The 25,479-nt window shown below is 45.0% G+C and overlaps 1 protein-coding gene across 1 annotated transcript in view; it reads left to right on the forward strand.

Moving 5' to 3' along the window:
• The first annotated feature begins 1,078 nt into the window (after window positions 1–1,078).
• The window catches only part of Nrde2 (NRDE-2, necessary for RNA interference, domain containing), a 34,341-nt gene continuing 9,940 nt past the window's right edge, over window positions 1,079–25,479 (forward strand). The window contains exons 1-9 of the mRNA XM_048449430.3: window positions 1,079–1,295; window positions 6,745–6,853; window positions 7,805–8,038; window positions 12,479–12,634; window positions 17,200–17,650; window positions 19,295–19,700; window positions 21,523–21,656; window positions 23,646–23,766; window positions 24,856–25,031. Of these exons, the coding sequence (XP_048305387.2) occupies window positions 1,232–1,295; window positions 6,745–6,853; window positions 7,805–8,038; window positions 12,479–12,634; window positions 17,200–17,650; window positions 19,295–19,700; window positions 21,523–21,656; window positions 23,646–23,766; window positions 24,856–25,031 (1,851 nt within the window). The 5' untranslated portion in view covers window positions 1,079–1,231. The remainder of the gene's footprint in view (window positions 1,296–6,744; window positions 6,854–7,804; window positions 8,039–12,478; window positions 12,635–17,199; window positions 17,651–19,294; window positions 19,701–21,522; window positions 21,657–23,645; window positions 23,767–24,855; window positions 25,032–25,479) is intronic.

Below are 25,479 nucleotides of genomic sequence, written 5' to 3' on the forward strand. Positions count from 1 at the left end.
TATGGGGGGGATTCTACTACCTTTCCTTTCCCAAGTGCCTTTAGGAACCTGCAAACTTAAAGGGAATTCATCTTGGACACACACAATCTAAATATTATGAAGGGTGCTACTTTGAAAGATATCCACCTGTCTTCTGGTTAGATGATGAGAGACACATCTCTGGGGTTAAAATGTTTTACCTTATTGCTATTGTGGGGCATGCGCACACAACCCTGCACACTTGGAGGTCAGAGGACAACTTGTGTGAGTCTGGTTGGAACTCAGGTAGCCATGCTTGCTTGGCAAGTGACTTTATCATATGTGCCGTCTTGTTGACCCTTTCCCCTCCAACTTTTTTTTTAAAAAGGGAAATGTCAAAAAAAATACTTTATAAATACATAATTATACATATAACATAAAATAAAAATAAATAAATAGGCAAGTACATGTATTTACTATAACAAGACCTTTGTTGGAATCTTGAGCTACTCTGTATTCCGAGAGCATTAATTACTATTATTAATATTATTTATTATTATTATTATTCCCGAGACAGGGCTACTCTGTGTAACAGCCCAGACTACACTGGAACTTGCTTAAGTAGACCAGGATGGCCTTGAATTCAGAGATCCGTCTGCCTCCCAAGCTTAAAGGTATGCATCACCACTACACAGCCCCAGCATTCTGCGGTATTTAAAATGGCAGCTTAAATTTGGGTAGCTCATATTTTGCCATGGAGTTTATTAAATGTCACAGAAAAGCTAACTTTTCTTTTCGTTCTAGCTCTCCCTTTCCTCTTCTCTCTTTGTCTCTCTCTCTTCCCTCCCTCCCCACTTCTCTTGGAGACAGGCTCTCAATTTAATTCTGGCTGTCTTGGAACTCACTATGTAGACCAGATTAGCCTTGAACTCATGGAGATTCACTGTCTCCACTTTTACACACACAGTGGCAGTATGAGTTTAGGGGTTCTTTTTTTTTTCCTCTGAACTTCCGCTTCCGGTTTCTGCTTTTCCAGCTTTCACTGAAGGCTTGGGCACTAACTACCCGGAAACTGTCCTTCCCCGTCCTCACCCTTCCCCTTCCTTCCCTCTCCACCCGGCGGGTCTCTGGCCCGCCTTGCCCAGGGGTGAAGCTCCGGTGGAGTTCAGGAAAGACTACATTTCCCAGAGTGCATCGCGGGACAGAGTCCTCCAACCAGAGCGCTCCAACCGGCGCCATATCTGTGGAGGGAGTGGTGGTGCGGCCTGTGAACATGGCGCTGTTCCCGGCCTTTGCGGACGTAAATGAGGCCTCCGGTGGTGGGGCATCCAGGAAAGGTAAGCAGCCAAAGAGAATCGAACGAGACAACCGATGATATTAATGGCAGTTTTCCCGGGCCCTGGCCTTTGACCGGTGTCTTGGATTTGTTTATCCATTTGTGTCCCAGAGTTCTTCGCGGCGCTGCAAAGCCTTCTGGGTCTTGTCCGAAGTGTGGAGCCAATGGCTCTTTTAGGCACTAAGGTGGTCAAGTTAGGGAAGGGTTAACCGAGACTATGGGGTTTATCATATTTTTGGACCTCATTCTCCTAGAAGCTGCAATGATACAACCCCATTGCACAGAGAAACCCACTTCAAACACTTGTAATTGTGGCTAGTGTAATTCTGGTTTCTCTTTCCTAAATTGTAACCCCCAACAAAGTCCGAGTCTGTCTGTTCGTTGTAGCACTCTTACTTGTCAGCACAGGTCCAAAATATAGATGTGTTCAGAGTGTACAGAATGTGTGTACGGATAATGCAACGTGTTGCATAAATGAAGCAAAAACTACACAGTATAAGGTTGAATGCTGCAAATGTCATAGATGAGCCACAATTAGCAACATCATAGAGTGGAACGTTCCAAGGTTTTGTAAGCGTTGATTTTGGAATGGGTAGGATTCGAACAGATAAGAGCATTCAGGGACCTTCAAAGGCCTGTGGAAGAGAAACAATACTTATTTAGATAAATGTAAACCCAGCTATCATAATGAAATTAACTGGTGTTTAGGTGCATAAAATATATTTAATACTGAAGTGTAAGATCCAGTTTGAAGGGCTGAGGGAGGTGGCACACGCCTTTGATCCCAGCGTTTGGGAGGCAGAGGCAGGTGGATTACTTTGTGTTCAAGGCCTGCTTAGTATACATGGAGAGTTCCAGGTAGCTGGGGTTATATATAGCGAACTCTCTTAAAAGCCAAAAACAACAAGAAAATTAACTATATTGATACATCATATAGCTACAAGTCTATACAAGTTTAGCTTTTCCAGGTTTGTCTCAACTTTTTACAGTTGATTTGCTTGTGAGGATCCAAAAGAAGTCAGAATCCTCATTGTATTTTTCTTTTCTAGACAGGGCGTCAGTTTGTAGCCCTGGCTGGCCTGGAACTCACAGAGATCTGCCTCCTTAGTGTTGGGATTAAAGGCCAGTGCCACCATGCCAGGCACACTGCATTTTCCTCGTGTAACCCTTTGTTCTCTTTCATTCAAAAACAGTTCACGCTCTCGTATTTTCTCAGGCGATTTATTTGTTGAGGAAACTGGTTGTTTGTCCTGAGGATGTTTCCCACCAAATCTTTATGTAACATGCTTCTTTATCCCATTTCCTACAAACTAATGATTAGATCTCAAGAACTGAAGAAATTTAGGTATAATTTTTTGTCGTTGAAGATAGCATGTTTGGAGTGCTGCATGGATGATAGGAAATCATTTTAGGAGGATCCAGTCTTTGATTTCAATGCCATTAAGATTGCCCAGTGAATTCATATGTTCCCAACTCATATCTCTTGGAAAGTTGCCCACCAATCAAACTTTTTAAGTTTTTTTATTTGTCTGCATATATATCTGTACCATGTTCATGCCTAGTGCTCTCGGAGGCAATATGAGGACACCAGCTCCCCTTGGACTGATGTTATAGATGGCTGTGTCTCCATGGGGGTGCTGGAAATTAAACCTGGGTCCTCTGAAGAACAGCCAGTGCTCTTAACCACTGAGCCATCTCTCCAGCCTCTCCCTCGCACTTTTATCTAATGATTTTGTGGTAAAGATGTTTTTTATTTTCCAGGGACTCACGGTGGGACCCAGACTAGCCTCCAACTCGTAATCGTCTTAAATGAACAAAAGAAGGAACATAGGTTCTCCTGATTCTAGGACTTGCATTATGAACTGTATTTTTTTTTTTTATTGCAGTGCTGGGGGTATTGTAATTTAAACATTATCTTTGCAGTTGCTGGGCTGCGTCATAGGGTAGGTCAATTCCCAGGAAAGCGTCTACTGTGGCCATCTTGCGTGCCATTCTCAGCTCTGTTTGCTGATATTTTTTTGTATAAGCGAGTTTGTGCTCCCAGCTTCTTTGCTGGAAAGTGGGGGCTCTAGAGCAAACGAAGGGCTTGGCTTATTCTTAAAAGAGTAAACATCTTAATATCCGTGCTAATGTATTTGTATCATCCACCCTAGAAATGCTGTTTGAAAGGTCACCCTGGAAGGGTGGCCACTCACCTCTGGAGGCCACTCAGACAGATTAGAAGCCAGTGCTACTTTGCAGAAATGGATGTTGAACTTGGATATGTTATCCAGTTGCAACTGAAGACCTATTCTTAAAGCTCAAGCTTATTCATGTCGGTTTGCTCCTCTGCCTGTGGTGGAACTGAGCAAAGGCATTTCCGGTAGTGATGGAGAAGTAGGTGCCATGGTAAACACTCCTCAGAGGCATGTCAGTGTTGAGTGCTTGCTGATGGACCGTCACCTTGCTTCTGTCAGGTTTCCCTGAAGGGGTAGGGCCCGAGGGTCCCAGCAGCAGGTAGGTGGAAGGCAGGAGTGGTTTTTGTGTGGGATATTTCCCTCTCTTTCTTTCTTACCTGTGTGTATATGCGAGTATGGTGCCAGGCTCTCAGCAAGTTCTAACCTGAGATGTCTGTGTCGAGGCTTGTGTTTCTTTACATTTCTTCCCCTGCCATCCCTGTTAGAGTGTTGGTGGTATGAAGGTCCACCGGATGCTCTGAGACCATCTCTCCTGCACAGTTTGTTCCGTCTTTCCCACTTTTCCTTTGTTTATGATGGAATCTGATCGCTGTGGAAATGTTCTGATCTCAGTGAGCAACGAGGACTATTTTTACCTAGCTCGTGCCAGGAATGAGGCCCAAGGGAAAGGAACCAGTCTCAGAAAGGACATGGAGACAGGAGGAGAAACAGCGTGAGCCGTTGGTTAGCAGTAGGTAGGACCTTACAGAGGACTTACTCCCTTCAAGCACTATTTCCACAAAAATACTGTTATAGTACTTCCCTAGAGCTGGCCTGTTGAGATTTGAAAGATGGAAAGGCCGTATGTGCTTGTCCTGGTGTTGACGTACTCTGGGCACTTCCATTAGTTTCTCCTTCCTTGTTTCCTGTGCTTTTTAATATTCCCTTTCTTCTTTGGAATCTTCCAGTCCTCATTCCTCTCTTTCCTACAAATATTTGTTGAACACCTGCTATATGCCAAGTATTGCCGTAGCTGCTGGAAATAGGGCAGTAAGTTAGGCAAAGCACACATCTTCTGTAAGCTTGCATGCTGCCTGTCTCTTTTTATTACATGTTTACATGAGGGACTAGATTCCAGAATATATAAAGAACCTGTGGAACTCAATATTAAGAGGACCCAATTTAAAGATGGGTAAAGAATTTGAATAGCTGTTTCTTCAGAGATGATCCATAAATGACCAATATGTAAGTGAAGAGGTGTTGATGTTATTGTCATAAGGAAAGTGGAGACAAAGCCACAGTGAAATAATCCACCTGCTAGGCTAATTGGAAAACCAGCGGAAGTGTTGGTTAGATGCCTAGAAATGGACTCTTTGTGTGCTGCTAATGGGAACTGGATGATGCAGCTATTTGGTAAAGTACATAGTCTGGCAGTTCCTCGGAATGCTAACATGGCTTTATGATCTGATCTAGCAATTGTCTAAATATCCACTCAGGAAGAAATGAAAGCACTCATGGAGAACCTGTACACATATGCTCTTAGAAGCATGGTTGAAATAGCCACAGAAAAGAAATAACTCAAGTATCTGCCGGCTGATGAATAGACACGAGTGAGTTGCATCACCAGATGCCATATATTTGGCAATAAAAAGAACGATGTAATGATACATGACTGTAGTTTGAATGAACCTTGCAAACCAGAAAGTGGAAAAAGCCAGTTACAAAGCGCCACATTGCACATGAACTTTTCATATAAAATCTGTACTACACAGGCAGATGAGTTGAGGCAGAAAGTAGACAAGTGATGATATAAGGCTGAGGAGGGAAAGAGGGGCATGGTGGGGGCAGTGAAGGAATAGGAGATAACACAGACGTTTCTGAGGATTCTTCTGTATGCCATCCATGCTTTTTTCCTTCCTTCACAGTTATGATTTAGAAAGTTAGAAGGGACTCTGTGGAGGTATAAATTAGGGAATGTAGGAACAGTTCCTAAGAAGTTAGAGGGACAAAGAGATGGCTATACTGGTGAAGGCGTTTGTCGCCAGGTCTAATGACCAGAGTCCAATCTCCTGGCCCTCCATGTTGGAAAGAACTGACTCATATAAAAGCTGACCCTTCTACTAAATATATAATGCAATAAAGATTATTTTAAAAGAAGTGGGGATCTGGAGAGATGGCTCAGTGGTTAAGAGCACTGATTGCTTTCCCAGAAGATCCAGGTTCAATTCCCAGCACCCACGTGGCAGCTCACAGTTGTCCGTAACTCCAGCTCCAGAGGATTTGACACCCTCACACAGACATACATACAGGCAAGATGCCAATGCACATAAAATAAATAAATCATTAAAAAAAGAAGTTAGAAATTGTAGCTAAGCCAAAGTTTTTAAACATTTAATCATTCTACTCAGATGTAATCATTATTAATGTTTATATATTTTACTATTAAAGTTTGACATTTTATGGGCTTTTTTTTTTTTTTTTTTGAGACAGGGTTTCTTTGTAGTTCTGGCTGTTGTGGAACTGACTCTGTAGACCAGGCTGGCCTCGAACTCTCAGAGATCCCATTGCCTCTGTCTCCTGAGTATTGGGATTAAAGGTGTATGCCATCACTCCTGGCCCTTTTATTTTTATTTCCAAAGAATATTGCTGTAAGAAGAAGTTTGCTCTTGACTACACTAGTGTAGAACATGGAGCGTTTCTTGAGTGGTACATTCTCTCCCCTCCTGGTAAGCGTGTGGACTTTTCCTGTTTTGGAAACAGGATCTTGCCATGTTACAGAGCTGGGCTGCACACTGTAGCTCAGGCTGGACTTGAGCTCATGGCCCTTGTTTCTGCCTCCCACATGTCATGCTGGGTTACAGGCATGTGCTGCCATGGACGGCTGGCTTTCTAGTTTTTAGGAGTTTCCAAATAAAATTTGAGGGCTGGAGAGATGGTGCAGCAGGTTCGATTCCTAGGACCCAGGTCCCGAGACCAGCTGTGTTGACATGTTCAGACCCATTAGACGGCGGGTAGAGTGCATGAGCTCTTGCTATCTTTTAGGCCACGTTGGGTGTGTGGTTTTTGTTTAAGCCACAGCCCAATATTGCAATATCAATCTTAAATATTTTAGAATGTGTTAAAGCGTGCTCTGTGAAATAAAAATTTTATGGATTCTACTCGGTTCTGTGGACTGCCCAAGATTCTGGCTGATGATGGCTGTGATTACGGATGCAGGGTAGGATGGGCGGTTTCCTGGTCTAGAAGGTCTATGGCACTAATGTCATTCATCTTTTCTCTCTCTTGCATGTGCAGAATTAGACTGGCTGAGCAACCCAAGCTTTTGTGTTGGGAATCTAACGTCTCTGAGCCAACGGACTGAAGAGGTCACAGCCCTTGCTGCTGAAGGGTCACCACTGACAAGGTATTGTTTGACAGGTGGACTTAGCCTTGTGAACTGTTCATAGCCCCAGTGGTGCTCCCGAGAAAACCCTGAGATGGAAGAACTGGTAGAGTTCGTCTTTTTGCTCAGTGTCCAGGGAACCCGTGACCGTCTTCCCTCACGCCCCACCCCCGCCTTTGTATGGCAGTGACAGAAGTATGTGACACAGTTAGTGCCTGTAATTAGGCCAGGAGGGAAATGGCATCGTTGTGACTCTCCAGTACCTTCATTGACCTCATTAGTGACCTTAAGAATATTGTTAATTTGGGTATTTCTTTAGTTTCATTTTCAACATTTAGATAAAAATAGCTGATATAAGGTAACAGAGGCTAAAGTCTCCTAGGCTCATTGGGGATCTCGATGACACACATCTTCCCTGGCTGTGAAGGCAGGCTTTGTGTATCGTTGAACTGAGAAATGTGCGTTCGCAGTTAGAGACTAGATGGCCTCATTAACATGGTGAAGACCTCATTCATACTCCGTATACACAGTAAGCCCCTGGAAATGATGGGTGATGACCAGGATGGAGTTTGTAATTGGTACAGTTCTGAGGAAGAAGAGCTGTTGTCACCTTTACAAAGAAGGACCACAGTTAAACCTTTTTTCCTCTAGGATGTCCACTGGGGTAGTAACAATCTCTAGTAATGCTGCCAGACAGTTTGCTGGAGGGACTAGTAGGTCACTTTTTCCATGAAAGCCGTGGACACAGGAAAGCACAGGTGTAGAGTGTTAGGATGGTGTCCTCACCTGTTTTGACTCTGGGTTCCGTCCTAAAGTCTCTAAGGTGAGTTTAACTCAGGAAGGTATTGTGTAGTGTACGGGTTAGTAGTGAGCATGTGTCAGCATTTGTGCTGCTTTGCACATTCTTTACTTATGTGTGATTTCCTCCTTCTTCTCTTTTGAAAGTCATCCCAAAGTTGATCTTTCCAACAGGAGTCCTCTGAGGTCAGAACTCTCCGGTGAGAGTGACACTAGCAAAACAGCCCCCCAGGTTAGCAGAAAAAAGAAGAAAGAGAAGAAGAAAAAGAGGAAACATCAGCACCGCAAGAAAACTAAGAGGAGACACGAGCAGTCGAGCAGCGGTGGGTCTGAGTCAGACACAGATTCTGGGAAGGACGGATCTTCCAGAAGCATCAAGGACAGTCGGAAGGAATCTGAGAAACCCAGGTGGGCGCTGCTTTCAGATACAGTGGTCTTTTAATTGTGATAGTTCTTTCTTGATTATTGCCACAGTTAGACATTTGAATGACTCTTTAATCAGTTGATCCAAAGAGAGGCCTACTGTGGAGCAGAGACCAGCCTTGAACTCCTGATCCGACTGTTTCTCTCAAGTGGTGGGATTATTGGCAGGTGCTACCAAACCTGGCTTGATTCTGGGACGTGGCATATGTGCCATGCATTGGTGTACGGCCCGTGGAGTGGTAAGTTCCACACTTAGAGAGGGGCAGAGAAGTTCTGCGTCCCTCCCCTGGGTGTGTTCAGTCATTCCTGTGTACACACATGTACTACTTTGTTTTTGGTTAAAGTTAACCCAGTTTTTAAATTGTTCTTTTCCTTTTTGTACTTCATGTTTCTCTGGAAGCTCTGTTCATGACTACATTATTCCCTTCCGTATGGCCTTTATTTATCTCCATTCCCTTCTCTGCTTTCTACCTTGAGCAAGGTGTTCAAGTCCTACCTGGAACAGCGTGAGTGCTCAGCATAGCTTTCCCTGTGCTTAGGTGGATATCCTCCTCCATCGAGATGGATATTAGGTGGTATGTGTGAAGGCACCTGGATCAGGTGCTGGCTTGTTAAGATAAAATACCCTAACCAAGCAACTAAAGGAGGAACAGTTTATTCCTGCCCACAGTCTAGAGTGTAGCCCATGGTGGCCGGGAGGTCACGGCAACAGGAGCTGAGGCGGTAAGTCAGGTTGCATCAGAAGGAAGAGGGAGATGCCTGCTGCTGCTTGGCTCTCTTGTTCCCTTTCCTTCGGTCCAGGGCTCAGGCCATGGTTCAGTTTTTGGGTGAATCTTCCCACCTCAGTGAACCTGGTCAAGAAAATGGCTACCAGGTGTTCCTAGAGGCTACCCAGATCATCTAGATGATTCCGTACAGTTGTCTGACTTGACAATCAGTGTTAACTATCACACTCCCTGATTTATTACTCATTTAACCTTTTCTTCTTGTGTGTTTTATAAGAGAGACATGACAGTTTTTTCCTCAATGGCACACATTAAGAATGTAATGCCATTGAGATTTTTGCATCTCTTTGGGGATTGTTTGCTTTTGTTATGTGCTTGGGAGTCCTGATAATGTTAGAGAGCCAGGTTTCTTTTTAATTTTATGTGTAGGAGTGTTTTGCCTGCATTTCTGTATTTATGCCACATGTGTGCCTGATACCTGTGGAGGTCAGAAGAGGGTGATAGGTCCCTTGGAACTGGAGTTACAGATGGTTGTGAGCTGCCATGTGGGTGCTGGGGACCAAACCCAGGTCTTCTGCAAGAGCAGCCAGTGCTCTTAACCATTGAGCAGGTTGAGCTACTGTGTTGTAGCTTCCGGAAACTTTCATTTCTCTCTCTTTCCTAGAGCTGGGGAAAAGCGATTCTAACAGATTTCCTAAGACCATGCAGCTGCCATGAGAACTTGAAGGGTGGTTAGTTTCAGCCTTTGATGGACCATGTCCAAGGAAGTCTCTACAGCATGTTTGTTGTTGTAGTTGGTAATTTTTGAGACTTGGTCTCATGTAGCCCAGGCTGAAATGAACTCTTGCCCCCATCTGCTAAGCCGAATCTCACAGGTGTGCACACCACATCCAGCTTCAGATCCTGATAACATTGCTGCTGTTCTTGTGTGAGAAGGCTAGAGGTCCATGTTGGGTTTCCTGTTTGATCGCTGTCCACTTTATCCTTCGAGAGAGGTCTCTCCCAGAACCTGGAGCTCATTGACCAGCTGGACTGTCTGACCAGTGAGCTTCAGGGAACTGTCTGTGTCCCAGCACTGAGGTTAGAGGAGTGTGCAGTTGTAACCAGTGTTTTTTGTGGGTGCTGGGGACCTGCAATTGGGTTTCATGTGTTTGCAGCAAGCATTTTACTCAATGGGCTATCTACCCATTTCCCTGGTATATTTCTTTTAGATCATTTTATTGAATAATTTTATTAAGATAAAAGATTGTTCTAATCTTATGCTTTTGTTTTCTTATCAACTTCTTTAGTTTGGTTCTGGAAAAGCTGAGTTGGAGAAGTGTTTGTTTCCATACAGTAAGGACTAAGATATTAGTGAGTTGTGAATGACTTTCCATGATGTCAGGAAAGTGGGTTCATGGAGGGTGGCACACCATGCGGGACTCTACTTCAGGGGATCGAGGGACAAATTCCCCAGAGGTGACAACCACTAATTGACCTTTGTTTCCTGGGGTGAGCTCTTTAGCACTGTGTGGAGGCAGCACGTGTGCACAGCTGAAACCACACCCCTCATCCCTCTTCCCAGCTCCGATCCTCCCTAGGGAGAGCAGGGTGCTTACTTCCTCCCTCGGGGTGGCTGTTACCGCCCTTTGTGTGTCCTCTGTGGGTTAATGTTCCTTCTTTTGTATATATATTTGCTTGTTTCCAACAGGCTTGCCCTCCTTTTATTGCCCCTTAGGGTTTTGTAGAGAAACCCCACAGCTGTCCTGCAGGCAGTTGTAATTTCCTACACTATGCGTTTTAACCCAAGTTTGCCATTCAACAGTTATTTAGTGAGTAGTTATTTTATGTCCCTAAATTACCATTCCCTTATATTGCCTGCCTTGAAGGACCTAGGAATCTTCAAAATCTTTCACTGTGTCTGGGCAGAGCTACAAAAGGTGGTGTTGCACGCCTTTAATTGCAGCACTTGGGAGGCAGAGGAGAGGCAGGTGGATCTCTGTGAGTTCGAGGCCAGACTGCGCTACAAAAGCTAGTTCCAAGACAGGCTCCAAAAGCTACAGCGAAACCCTGTCAAAAAAAAAAAAAAACCAAAAAAAGAAAAAAACAAAACTTGTAGCCTTATGAATTCATTTCTGCAGAGGAAAAAGGATGTTAGAGGCCAGAAAACCTTCCTTTCTGCTCTTCACTCCTCGGAGGTACTGCGTTCATTTGTGTCAGTTCAAGAGACAATCAGGGTCTTATCTTACCGGGAACTCTCACCATTCTGCTCTTTCTGTAGAAGGCCCAGATGTACACAACACTTAGATGAAGAATCTGAGACCATGCCACAGCGATACTGGAGATGCAGCAAGTCAGGGTTATGGCATGTCTTAGTTAGGGTTTCTATTGCTGTGAAGAGACATCATGCCCACAGCAGCTCTTATAAAGAAGACATTTAATTGGTACTGGCTTATAGTGTGAGAGGTTTAATTCATTATCATCATAGTGGGACATGGTGGCATGCAGGCAGACATGGTGCTGGAGAAGGAGCTAAGGGTTTACATCTTGATCTGCGGGCAACAGGAAGTGAACTGGGTGTGGCTGGAGCAGCATATATGAGACCTCAAAGTCCACCCCCATAGTGACACACTTTCTTCCACAAGGCCACACCTCCTAATGGTGTCACTCCCTATGGCCAAGCATTCAAACACAAAAGTCAGTGGGGGGCCATTCCTATTAATACCACCACTTGGCATTTTTTAAAAGTATTCACTTGTAACAAAATTCACTTAAAATAAAATAAAGACTTTTAAAATAAGTTAGGTGCGGTAAGGGCAGTGCACTCTAAAGTCTTGTCACCTTTGGCCACGTGGTTGTGTCGTTTGCCTAGTGCTCTAAAGTGTTTTGGAGCAGGAATAATTTTTCCCTAAGCATGGTTAGAATGAGAATGGTCTCCACAGGCTTCTATTTACTTTGTTCCCAGTTGGTGAAATTGTTTGGGAAGGATTAGAAGGTTTGACTTGTGTCACTAGGGGAGGGCTTTGCGTTTCAAAAACCCCACCATGAACAATTAGTTCTCTTTCTCTGCCTCATGGCTGTTATCTCAAGTTGTGAAGTCTCAGCTACTGCCCCAATGCCATGCTCCCTGCCATGATAGTCGTGGACTCTAAGCCCCCAACAGACTGGTCATGGTGTCTCTTCACAACAATAGGAAAGTATCTAAGACAATAGCTATAGGCATTTAAATATTTGTATACGTTTACTTGTTTATTTCCCAGGACTTCCTGCCTAGGACCAGTAAGCTGGACCTCTTTTTTTTTTTGTATTTTTTTTGTTTTGTTTTGTTTTTGTTTTAAGACAGCATTTTACTAAGTTGCCCAGCAGGCCTAGAGCTTATGATCCTCTTTCCTCAGCCTTATGAGTAGCTCGGATTGTATAGGCCTGTGCTGCCAGATCTGGCTGACATGAAATCTTTCAAAGGAATGCCTGTATCCTTCAGGGTTCTTACTGAGATGGCTTCTCTGTTTGATCAAGTATCATTTTGTGGTTGTAGGTGTGGCCTCAGTTTTGAGCCCTTCCCATAGAGAAAGCCCTCTTCTGTTCATTGCTGGTGTGGTTATGTGTGTACCTGGGTGCGTTTGATATCATCAGGGTTTGGCAGCTTTAGCCTGCGTATTTCTGAGGATGCCAAATGTTTCCACAGTAGTTTTAAATCTCCTCTCCCTTCTTTGTCTGATAGTCAGGGAAGTGATGCTGTTGGTGCTGCTGCTGCTGCTGGACATCGCTCCATTTGGCTGGAAGACATTCAGACTCTGGCAGAAGTCTTCATGACAGATAGGAAACCAGATCCTGCCAACTGGGAGTATAAATCTCTTTACCGAGGGGATATAGCAAGGTAAGTATTGTATCCCTGGTTTGCTTGGTTGGTCTCTCTCTCTCTCTCTCTTCTCCTTTCTCCTCCTCTTCTTTTTTTTTTTCTATTAGAAGTAACATCTTTTTTCTTTGGCTGTCTCAGTACTGTCTATCTGTCTTTCTCTCACGATTCTGTTGTGTTTTGCCCATTGTCAAGTTGTAATGGCATACGTCCCTTCTGTATTTTAAAATGAATGCTTTAGCTGGAAGGTCATTTTGGGTTAATTTTATCCCTGGCACATAGCATAGTGCCTGGCCGAGTGGGTGTTCAATAAATGTTTGTTCAGGAATAAGTCTAAAAATATCTTATAATAATTAACTTCGGTAGGGTATCCAGGAACTATTTGGTCTGATCTATGTGCCATATGAGAAAGTGGCAAGATAATTTTTATTTATTTATTCAGGCCCACACATATGCCATTTAACAAATGACATTTGATGGTAATGCCTTTGTCACATTATTTCTAGCAGACACCAGCAGAGAGTCATAAAAGTAGGGGGTGGCATTTTGCTTCAGTAATGGTTAGAACTCTTTCTTGTAATCTGTCAAACATATTTGAAAAAAATATGCAGGGTGGTACATTCCTTTAATCCCAGCTTCTTGTGAGGCTAAGGCATGATTGTCAGTCTGAGGGGACTGCTGCCCCAAAAGAATAGCAACAGTGAAGCAAAATTTGAGTGTTTACTGTCTCCCTGTAGACAGTTAGGACTTTGTAGGTCTTGGTACATAAAGGACAAAGGTGCGACCCCTGCTCCGAGTTCCCAGGTCTTGAAGACTCAAGGTATTGATCCTGGGATTTAAACTCTGAGACCTTGGCATTCAGTTTTCTTTTCTTTTGTTTGATGTCTGTTTTGAATGCCCTCTAGCCCAGGCTGGCTTCACATTCAGTCTGAGGCCCAGGCTGGGTAGATTTCAGCCTCCAGTGTGTGACTGCATCTCCTGTGTACTCGTGGCTCACTCATCTTGAGGAGCCGACCCTGCCAGTGTCCTTCATTCTAATGTATAGGGCTGTGTTTGTTTACCTCTTCTTCCTACACCCTCCCCAGCTATCTATTTTATTTATTTGCTCTGGATTCATTTGAATTAATGTCATTCATTGAAATTCTTAAGTTTGTGTGTGGGTTCCAGCTTCTGGGGTCAAGGGGGGCCAGTAGGTGATTTGATAAGGATCTTATAGGAAACATACTTTCATTGGAGGGAACGTTGCCTTAATTACACAGTAAGTTCTACTCAACTCAAGATTCTTGGACAAGTGATAAATGAGATGTACTCTAATGTTGAACAGTATGGAAGTAGTTAAATTATGCTTCACCGATACAGTTTGAAGGCAATAAAAACTATATTCTTGAGTCAGTAGGTAAAGGTCCTTGCCACCAAGTCTGACAACCTGAGTTAGAGGCTCAGGACCCACATGGTGGAAGGAGAGAACCACTTCCCACAAGTTGTCCACTGACCTCCATGGGTCACTGTGGCATGTACCTCCCCACAAATGTAATTAGGGACTGGAGAGATAACTCAGCGGTTAGGTCCTGTGTTCAATTCTCTGCAACCATATGGTGGCTCACAACCATTTGTAATGGAATCTGATGCCCTCTTCTGGTGTACAGATGTGCTTGCACACAGAACACTCATACATACAACACTTACATAAATAAATGTAATTAAAAGTTGTAGTCTTTAAGGGACTGGAGAGATGGCTCAGTGGTTAAGAGTGCTGGCTGCTCTTCTGGAGGACCCAGGTTCAATTTCCAGCACCCATGAAAGAAAAAGAAAAACAATATTCTTGAAGAGTAATTGTGTTGAAGTGTATAAAAGCAGTGGGGAAGGCTCAGGCTATATGATAGCTTTTAAAAGAATGTGTATATACAGCCGTATCCAGAATTAGGTATCTGTAAACAGTGGGACTTTATTTTCCTTCATGTCTCCATTACTTTGTTATTTATTTTTAGTTTTATTCTATGTGTAAGGGTGTTTTATGTTGATGTGTATCTGTGCACCATGTGTGTGCAGCGCCCATAGAGGTTAGAAGAAGGTGTCAGATCCTCTGGTACTTGAACTACAGATGATTGTGAGCTATACCATGTGGGTGCTGGGAATCAAACTCAGGTCCTCTTGAAGAGTAGCCAGTGATCTTAACCGCTGAGCTATGTTCAGTCCCCCAACCCCCTAGTTTGTCCTTTGGAACTGAAGAGTCTGTTCCATCAGGATCTCGTCATGGCTGCTGTGGTCATGACCTTCTAGCTCTGCTGATGAAGTTGCTCTGCATGGAATTCCATGGTAATTCCGCCTTCCTATAAATCTTTTCTTTTGGATAACACTGGGCTTTTCAGTCTAATTACTTTAATACTCAAGATTTGCTATCATGGTGTTCAGACCTTGGCAAGATTTAGGAGAACTTGTGTGTTTGAGAAAATATTTCCCTGAATTGGGATTCCCACCATTGGAGCAGTGATGGAGGGACAAGGCACACAGAAAAGGCAGCTGTTGACAGTGGAGAAAGCAAGGAGGCGGGAAAGCCCAGGCTTGCCTGGGCATCTTGGAGCTGACAAGGTGGTGGCATTTCTCCCCTATCCTTTTTTCTTTCTGTGTGGCATTTTATTTTGCAGAATTTCACATACATGGCAAAAGTAGGAAGGATTTTATACTAGAATACGGCTCCAACATTCAGCCTCTGATCCGTCATGCTTGCCTCCTGACCACCTGTCCTTCAACCCATCTAAGGTTTTGATACATTTCAAAATGAGCCACAGACAGTAGTACACTGTCTCCTAAGAATGCATGTTAGTAACTAGACTTCAGTAGTTTTTTAGGGCTTTTCTTTGGTCTAAATTTACGTGCAATTAATCTCTAGTCTTGCATGTTGATGAGTACCTACACCTGTGTAACGGCGGTCTCGTGCCACCCACACAGCTCTTCGTGCGAGCAGCTCCCACCCATGGGAGGGGGAGCGGTGTTTGCTGCTGTCATGAGTCTCATCCTCTGTTGGTCTTGTCTGCCTAGAATGCTGTGAGTGGGATTACACAGCATGTACACTCCTGTGCCTGGCTTTTTTCACTCAGCATGATGTTTCTGAAATCTAGCATGTGGCATTTGTCAGAAGTTTGTCTCATGTATTATTCTATTTTATGATGTTACGACTACTTGTTATGAGTTCTTCTGTTGATGGCCACCTGGGTTCTTTCCATTGTCTAGCTGCTGAGAATATTTGAGTACAGTCTTTGTGTAGACATGTGGTTTATTTTCTTTTGGGCAAATACCTTGGAATAGAATTGCCAGGTCACGGGGTGTGTGTTTAGTTTTTATTTTGTTTTAAAGATTTATTTATTATATATTATGTATACAGTGTTCTGTCTGCATATATGCCTACAGGCCAGAAGAGGGTGCCATATTTTAGTATAGAGGGTTGTGAGCCACCATGTGGTTGCTGGGAATTGAACTCAGGACCTCTGGAACAGCAGACAGTGCTCTTAACCGCTGAGCCATCTCTCCAGCCCATGTGTTTAGCTTTTTAAGGTACTGCCATACCTTTCCCCACTCATTACTTTACATTCCCACCAGCAACAGGTGAGAGCTGTGCTCACAGCATTTGATGCTGTCCATTGTGAATGGTTCAGTCACCTGGGGTGTGTGCTGTGCCCCAGCCTGGTTTATTTGGGCATTTCCAGGAGGGCTAGTGATACTGAGTGTTTCATGCACGTTTTGCTTCTATGTCTCCTTGTGTGAGATGTTGGTTCACGCTCTTGCCCTGTTTTTAGTTGGGTCATTTGCTGACAGATGTACACAGGTTTTGTCAGTCTCTGTCTGCGTGTTCTGTAAAAACACTGTAGAGCCCAGCAACCTCTTTTCCTTTAGAGTAGAAAACAACCAAATGCTATTTCCTTTAACTCACTTAAAAAGAAAGAATCTTAAACTGTAGGCTGCCCCCCGAAGCCTGAAGCAGGGTATAGCATAGCACTGGGGAGGGGAACAATTGACCTGACAGACAGGTGCTCTGGGTTCTTGGTGTCAGGATGCTCATTTAAGAATGGGCGTCCTGTCCTCGTTAGTATAGTGGTGAAAAAAAAAAAAAAAGGAATGGGCGTCCTGGCCGGGCAGTGGTGGCGCACGCCTTTAATACCAGCACTCGGGAGGCAGAGTCAGGTGGATCTCTGTGAGTTCGAGGCCAGCCTGGTCTACAAGAGCTAGTTCCAGAATAGGCTCTAAAGCTACAGAGAAACCCTGTCTCGAAAAAACAAAAAACAAAACAAAACAAAAAAAAGAATGGGAGTCCTGCCTTGCCTGCCACATACGGCTGTGATAAGCAAGTGATACAATGTATGTGACAGGCCTTATAGAGCTTCAGAGTCTTAAATCCTTAGAGGTGTTACCAGCAGGTTGAAGAACAAGGAAAAGTCAAGCCAGGCAGAGTAAGGCTGATGGCTGATCTCTTGGAACTCTTAGTCTATTCAAGGTGAATGCATAAGAATTAGGTCTCAGGACGTTCAGCTGTACACAGGGAACAGGACACACATTTTTTTCTCAACTGCTTGTTTTCTTTTTCTAATCAGGTACAAGAGGAAAGGAGACTCCTGCCTGGGCATTAATCCTAAGAAACAGTGTATATCTTGGGAAGGGACTTCTGCAGTTAAGAAGCATGCACACAAGCACCTGGAGCGCTATTTTACCAAGAAGAATGTGGGATTAATGCGCACTGAGGGGATTGCTGTGTGTGCTAACACCGAGCCTCCCTCCTCTGAGCCAGTCACATTTATCCCAGTGAAGGACTCTGCTGATGTGGCTACTCCTGTTGCAACATGGCTGAATCCTCTGGGGATTTATGACCAGTCAACTACACAGTGGTTACAAGGACAGGGTCCACTAGAGCAAGAACCAAAGCAGCCAGACTCACAGCAGGACAGGGAGAGCGCTGTTCTGAAGGCCAGAGTGGAGGAGTTCAACAGAAAAGTGCGGGAGAATCCTCGTGATACTCAGCTGTGGATGGCCTTTGTAGCCTTCCAGGTGAGTGTCCCTGCCCTGGTTCTCTTCCTTTGAAATGGGAATTCTGATTTGGAGCTGATCTGTTTACTCTGTAGCATCCATGCATGCATGCATGCATCCACCTGGTGGTACTGTGGATTGAACCCAGGATCTTGCATATGCAAGCATTCTACCATTGACCTCCCAAGCTCTTTTTTACTTTATTTTGAGCCAAGATCTAAGTTGCCCAGGCTGACTTTGAACTTGCCATACTCCTGCCTCTGCCTCCAAAGTAGTTGGGGTTATAGGTGTGCACCACTAGGTCCTGTCCTGTAGCACTTTTTGAACTGCTCTGAAAAAGCTTGGGCCTGGCTTCTTGTTAGTTATAGCCTTTGACCTGAGCTTGCTCAAAGTTCAGTGAAGAAGCCCAGTCCTCTGAGGGATACATGCAGCGTAGAGTAGGGATGCTGTGTTATCTGGGAGAGGAGTTAACAGCCTTGTTTTCACCATGTCTCTTTATTGCTTTATGTTTTCGACTTATTTATTTATTTTTAAAGATTTATTTATTTATTTTGTTTACAGTGTTCTGTCTGTATGTATGCCTCCAGGCCAGAAGAGGGCCCCAGATTTCATTACAGATGGTTGTGAGCCACCATGGGGTTGCTGGGAATTGAACTCAGGACCTCTAGAAGAACAATCTTGACCTCTGAGCCATCTCTCCAGCCCCCAGAATATTTCTTTTTTTAGTGGGAGTTGGGGTGTGGAGTGTGGTTGGAGGGGCTGGGGATGAGCGTAGGGTTGAGTGGCTGTAGGGCTGATGCTGGGATGGCACCCAGGGCCACATAGATGAGCACTCTCTCACTGAATGGGTCTCAGCCCAGGAATGCAGTTTTGGGAGAAAAGCTGAGGACAAGGCAGCCCTGGAGTGCAGAGTACACGAGCGAGGGCAGACTGGGAGGACCGGTCTGCTCGGGATTCCTGTCTTAGAGGCTGTGCCCTGTGCCCTAGTATGCACAGCTGTGTCTTGTCATTCGTTCCGTTTTTGAGTAGTTAGTAGACTGTGTCTGTTTATTGGTAAGATTGATTCTGCCCTGTTCAGTGCCCTGTGCTAGTTATTGATGTATAAAACCATGTTAAGAACGACATGGAGGCTAAAGAGATAGCTCAGTGGTTAAGAGCACTTGCTGCTTAGTTATGAGGACCAGAATTCAGATCCAGTACCCATGTACCAAGCAAGACATCTGTGTATACCTGTGATTCATCTCTTAGATTGTGTCTGTCTACAGAGAAAAGAGGCTTGCTGGAGAGACCCTGTGTCAGGACTAAGGCAGAGTGTGATAAAGGAGGACAGCTGACAGCCTCTGCGGTCAACATGTGTACACAGGCACATGTGCCTACACACACAACATAGGAACACACATGCACATGTAGTAATAAGTCTCAAAGCCCAGAATGACAAGGGCAGACAGCTCTGTCTGGAGATATAAAGGTAGAAGACAGCAGGTGTCACAGACACCCAGGAACTGTGTGTTTACTAAAAGGACTTGTCATAAGTAAGTGGTTTGTTTATCAATGGAATCTCACTGGAAGCTGGAACCCCCTGGGAGTCCTGCAGGCTGAGCATGGTCGAACTGAGGAGCATATGCGTGTAGTTTGCATTAGTAAGCTGTCATCCTTGTTGTTTAGGATGAGGTCATGAGGAGCCCTGGCCTGTATGCCCTTGAGGACGGAGAGCAGGAGAAGCACAGGAAGTCCCTGAAGCTCCTCCTGGAGAAGAAGCTGGCCGTGCTAGAGCGGGCCATTGAGAGCAACCCAAGCAGTGTGGACCTGAAGCTCGCCAAGCTGCAGCTGTGTGCGGAGTTCTGGGAGCCCAGTGCACTGGCCAAGGAGTGGCAGAAGCTCCTCTTTCTGCACCCCAACAACACAGACCTGTGGCAGCGCTACCTCTCCTTTTGCCAGAGTCAGTTTGGCACCTTCTCTGTGTCCAAACTGCACAGTCTGTACGGCAAGTGCTTGAGTACCTTGTCTGCTGTTAAGGATGGCAGCATCTTATCCCACCCGGTACTGCCGGGCACAGAGGAGGCCATGTTTGGTAAGGAGATACACAGAAGTGGCTGTGTGGGAGGATTTTGTTTTTGTTTGGCTTTATGCTTATTTTAGGAAGGTCTAAATTATCAGAGCAGATTTTTTATTTCAAGCATTACCACTCTGGCTAACTGTGACAGGGTGGGTAGGTAGGATGCTCGGCTCATAGGGTGGGCTGGTGGGGTGTTCGTCCGGCTCACAGGGTAGGTGGGTAGATGTTAGAGCCAGCGGAGTTAGAAAAAGATGGACTAGACATCTTTTCTATTTCATCACTAAGTAAACTTACTCAGTCTTAATTGCTTTGGCTGCCAGTGGTCATATCCATTGAGACCCCAGTTACAGGGCGTCTGGCAGGGAGGGACGTGAATCCTTACTACGTACAAGTAAGTGACTAGGATTAAATGTTAATGTTTTTGGTGTGTCCCTTAAGGATCTTGGCAGCCGTGAGGTACAGCAGGCAGCATCTTATGTAGTAGGTGGAGAATGTCACTCTTCAGCTTGGGTTCTGGATTTATCCTTTATTGTGACATTGTGCAGATTCTGATCTGGGACAGTGTGCACATTTCTGAACCTGTTCGAGCTTGTTCCTTATCGGGAACAGTAGGATAACATTTGCTTTACAGGACCATTGTGAACACGAAGTGAGATAATGCATGGTGTACCTGCATATGACAAGCGCGTATTTCTTTGAAATCCCTGTTAGTAAGAATTAATTATCATTGACATTTGGAGACACATGCATTGCTCTAGAAATAATAGACATTCCCCACACTGACAGAGAGTCTTGTATTTGGGACTAGAAGGTACAGTTTCCAGGCATACGCGATCCCCTAGGTCTAATCCATAACACCAAGACTAAATAAATGACATGGAATTTTCTTTTGAAACGTATCTCATTTGATATTATTCATGATATGCTTCTATGGCTTAACGCTACTTAGAAAATGAAATTACACCACCATTAATATGAGCTGACCGTTTCAAATGTGGAGTTGTGGTCTGTTCACTCTTAGCTGAACATTTGAATGAATGGTGAATAATGCCATCTAGTGATGGACCGAGTTCAGCACTTCGCCTTCTCACAAACATGGATGCCATTCCTTTCCTGCCATTTCTCTTGTAATAGTGAACTTTGAGTATTGGATAGCTAACATTCAGGCCTACATTTTTAGCTTATTTTAGAATATATATATTATATTTTATATATATTATAGAATATATGTATTTTAGAATATATATATATATGGCTATATTTTTAAAATTTGTGTTTTGTGTAGTTTTGTACAAAGCATAGAAAAACTACACTTTAATTATAGTACTGTTACTATTTTATTTGTTTATTTAAAAAAATTTAAGCTGAACATAGTGGTGCACACCTGTAGTCATAGCACTATGGAAGCGGGGCAGGAGGATCTCTTGAGTTTGGGGCCAGTGTAGTCAATGGAGTGAGTTCGAGGACAGCAAGGGCTACACAGGGAAACCCTGTCTCAAAAACCAAAAAGAAAAAAAATGACAATTTTCAGATTTATTTTTGTGTGTGTGTGTGTCTGTGTGTATGTGCGCATGTGCACAGGTACCCGAGGAAAGCAGCATTGGGTGGCAGAGCCTCTGGAAGTGCTTTATAGGTGGTTGTGGAAGTTGTCTGACATGGGTGCGGGAACTAAGTTCAGGTCCCCTGGAAGAGCCGTCCCTCCAGCCTGTTGGTTCTTTTAAGTCAGGACCCTGAAGATATAGCAGCAGCTTGCAGGTGTTCAGTTGCATTTTGGAAAATTCCGTTTTCTCGCTGTGCCGTCAACAAAGACTTGTCCCCTTTGTGCCTCCGCTTGCAGCGCTCTTCCTGCAGCAGTGCCACTTCCTGCGGCAGGCCGGCCACTCGGAGAAGGTCGTCTCTTTGTTCCAGGCCATGGTTGACTTCACCTTCTTCAAGCCTGACAGTGTAAAAGAGCTGCCTACCAAAGTACAGGTACAACACACTCTGCCTCCCCAGAAGTACTCCAGTGACCAAGGAGAATCCCTCCATGACGCAGTGACAGCAGTGACAGCAGTGGGATGTGCTGGGTAGATGCTGGCCCCTTCCTCTCAGATACAAAGTCCACCGAGAGGGTGGCCTCCTTCCTCACCACCCTGTTTAAATGCAGCCTTGTTTCCACGGTTCTAATGCCATTTGGAGCCACATGTCTTTTACTCTGTCTTGTCTGGGTTGTGATGCTGCCTCTTCATTGCCTTAAGTCTCTACTTGTACTGTAACTGAAGTCAGACCTGGCCTTCTGTCAGCGGTCCTCTTCATCTGTGAGGTGACAGGAGACACTTTCAGTCTTCTCTCCACGTGGTAATGTAACACAGCCTAAGAGCTATGCGGTTATGGAAAACAACCACTTCTGTCTGTCCACTGAAGAAAACTCCATTTTCTGCTTTGGGAAGGGGCCTGGGGGCAGATGAAGAGAACATCTGGATTCGTGGTAGGCCCTCGGAAGAAGTTTTGAAAACTCAGGTCTCGTGTGAGCTGCCAGGAAAGACCATTTTTATCATGATGTTACATTTAGACAAACAAAATCAGGTTTAAAGAATTCCACCTGTTAATACTGGTACAACTGCTGTTTAATTAGCCTTTATATGAAGCAAGTTAAAAATGTGCTGCGATGTTTTAATTCTATGCTGTGCTTCAGAAGTGGCTCTGGGGTACTGTGGTGAGGATCTGAATCTTCCTGTCCTCACCCCTCCATGAGGCTCTCGATCTGTGATGAGAACAGTCTCTGGTGGAACAGCACTGCCCACACTAGCTAGCAGTGGTCCCTGCTGTGTTGTGTTAGAGCCCCAAGCCATGTCCGCAGATGCTAAATCTCAGCAGCACAGTTCCCTAAGCATCTGCATGCAGCTCAGGAAGGCCACCTATTCAGCAGTGTTGCACATCTGCTGTCTCACTGGGAGATGACATCACCATGACTGTAGTAGGGTAAGATAAAACAGGTAGAGGCTGTAACACTGGTCTGTTTCGGTGGAATAAACACGCTTGTTATACACACATAGCATACTCTTAAAAAATCAGCCTTTGCTTGAGTGTGCGGTTTATTTGTTTGTGGCAGTACTAGGAATTGAACCCAGACCTTTACAATTGGTAGACATTGAGTTTTTGCTTGTTTTGTTTTTAATATCACTGTCTCAAAAGCCGATCTGTAGTCTTTCCAGCCCATTTCCTGAGGGTGACTGGCACTCATTTGCTGTCCATGGCTGGTGTCAGCACACTCACCCTGCCCTGTGACCCTTGTAGGGATTGTTCCCTGAAGGCATGTCCTGCGACTGTCAGCCTACGATGTGTTTCTTCAGAAAGTTTTCATTAGAGTAGGTTTTTGGCTGCCTTAAAGTCCTGTTGCAAGTCGATAACAAGATCACTAGCAGGACCGTTCCCACCCAGTGCTACACTCACTCTGTTCTCGGGGTGACTGCCTGCCTCTAAGTTGCTGTGCATGGCAGATCCCATGTCCAGAAGACAGCAGGGCCCGACCTTCAAGTGCAGATGGCTTTGCCCCACAGGTACGTCCCTCCACACACCCGTGCCTAAGGCATATACTGAGTTCCTGCTATGTGCTGAGCTAGATGTTAGGGTTAAGGATGATGGGAGCGGACAGTGGTTAGACTGCACCAGCGGGGGCCAGAACTGGGAGACGCTTTCCTACTCAGCTGCAGACCCTTGTCACCAGACCTTGACCAACCATTCACGACCTGATCTTCGAAGTCACTTATACCAGGAGTGGAGTAATGGGTTTTGGAGGCTGCCTGCCAAAATAATTCCTTTTTCTGTTTTGCTGTGTGTATAATGAATTGACTCTAAACATCGGTCCTATGATGTTTTAGGGATCCTATGCTCCCCAGATAGCCACCAGGGCTTATTTGGCCTGATGACTTGGGAGTTTTGCTTGTGCTTGGTCTAACTTCTGTATTTAAACTTAAACAGGTAGAATTTTTTGAACCCTTCTGGGACAGCGGAGAGCCCCGTGTTGGGGAGAAGGGCGCCCGAGGCTGGCGGGCGTGGATGCACCAGCAGGAGCGTGGTGGCTGGGTGCTTGTCAATCCAGGTGAGTGCTTCCAGGAAGTTAGGGGCATGCCTTCTCTTCTGGGGTTAGGTGCCCCTTCATGACTGTTTCCCTGTAGAAGCTGCTTACCTGAGGCGGCTCTAGAGCACTGTACAAGCATCAGAATGTCAGCAGGACTTAACCAGGGCCCATGGACTGCTGGAGCCCCAACTCCCATCTCAGCGTGTAGCATTGGGAGCATCTGAGCGTTCTACAGTTGCTGTCACCATTTTGTGCCCCTCCTGCCAGGTCCAGTTTCTCCATACCCACAGCGTCACTTGTTTTCGCTGTTCATTTCTTCCTGAGCTACAGTTTGTGTACCCTTCCCTGAGAAGTCAGGCTCTTGTGTTGGCTGTGATGAGTAGGACTGCCCTGAGCACAGACACTGAGGCCGTCCGTATTTGCTTGCCTTTGTGTGCATGTGCGTGAACCTCAGTTCTCACCTTTCTGCAGCTGGGGTGGGAGCCTGGTAGTTTTATAAGATGCAGCCAAACTCTTTCTGGATGTGATCACTCTGTTTCCCAAAGCCCTTCTTTAATACTACATGAGCAGACTTAGGAAACACAGTGAAATGCAATGTCGGATACCCTAAATTAACAAACAGTTTCAAATCAAACTATAGTTATAAATCATAATTAAAGGTATAAGGCCACTGGCTAAGAATCAGATAGGTTAACCAATACAGTTATACATTTTCATTTGTTCAAACTAATTACCTCTAGCTAGCTGTTCTTAAAGTGAATTAAAATGAAATAAGATTAAGAATCCAGTGAGTCACATGTAGATGGTAGCAACATTAGCGCAGATCACGTTTTTGTCATCTCAGCAAGTTCTTTTGGGCAGTGATGTTCTAGAACTCCATTCTCCATTCTTGGTCCCCCCCCCCCCCCCATTAACCCCATCACCGTCCATCCATTATCTACTTGTTTTTCCTGGGACCCTCCCTGCTTCACGAGATTCCTTGGGCCAGGGAGGCAGCATGGTTGTTCTGTCTGTGTGCCACATGCCCAGTGTAGCTGGCACACAAGACTGGGGTGGGGGTGATGTTGGCTGTATTTTCTGCTCCAGTGAAACAGATGTTTCCTTCTCTAGATGAGGATGAGGAGGAGCCAGAAGAGGATGACCAGGAGATAAAAGATAAGACTCTGCCCAGGTGGCAGATCTGGCTTGCTGTTGAACGTTCTCGAGACCAGAGGCACTGGCGGCCCTGGCGTCCAGATAAGACCAAGAAGCAAACAGAAGAAGACTGTGAGGACCCCGAGAGACAGGCATGTACCCTTCACTACAGCAGAAAGCACTCTCTCTCTCTCTCTTTCTCTCTCTCTTTCTCTCTCTCTCTCTCTCTCTCTCTCTCTCTTTCCAGTTATGCCTGGTAGCCAGAAGAAGACATCAAGTACCCTGGCCTTCTTGTTCTCCACTATTTCTTTGAGGCAGGTCTCTTACTGTTTTGATGTCTGGAATTGATCCAGTCGTCACAAGATACCAGCTCATTGTTTGGCTTGTGATATAATGTGTGTGTATAGACTGAGATTTTTCTCAGTGGATGAGGCTGTTGTGACCCTCTCTTGAGGCCCCGCTGCTTGTCACCTGAACCTACAGGCTGTCCTGTGGCAGTGCTCAGGTAGTGAGGGTTAGTGGATGCTGAAGAGTGTCAGATGCTGGAGCCTGCAGGCCTCGGTGCTGACAGCGTTTGAGGCCAGGCTCAGAGTAGGGGTG

The sequence above is a fragment of the Myodes glareolus genome, chromosome 11 (genome assembly GCF_982192425.1).
Source record: "Myodes glareolus chromosome 11, mMyoGla1.1, whole genome shotgun sequence".
Taxonomy (NCBI): domain Eukaryota; kingdom Metazoa; phylum Chordata; class Mammalia; order Rodentia; family Cricetidae; genus Myodes; species Myodes glareolus.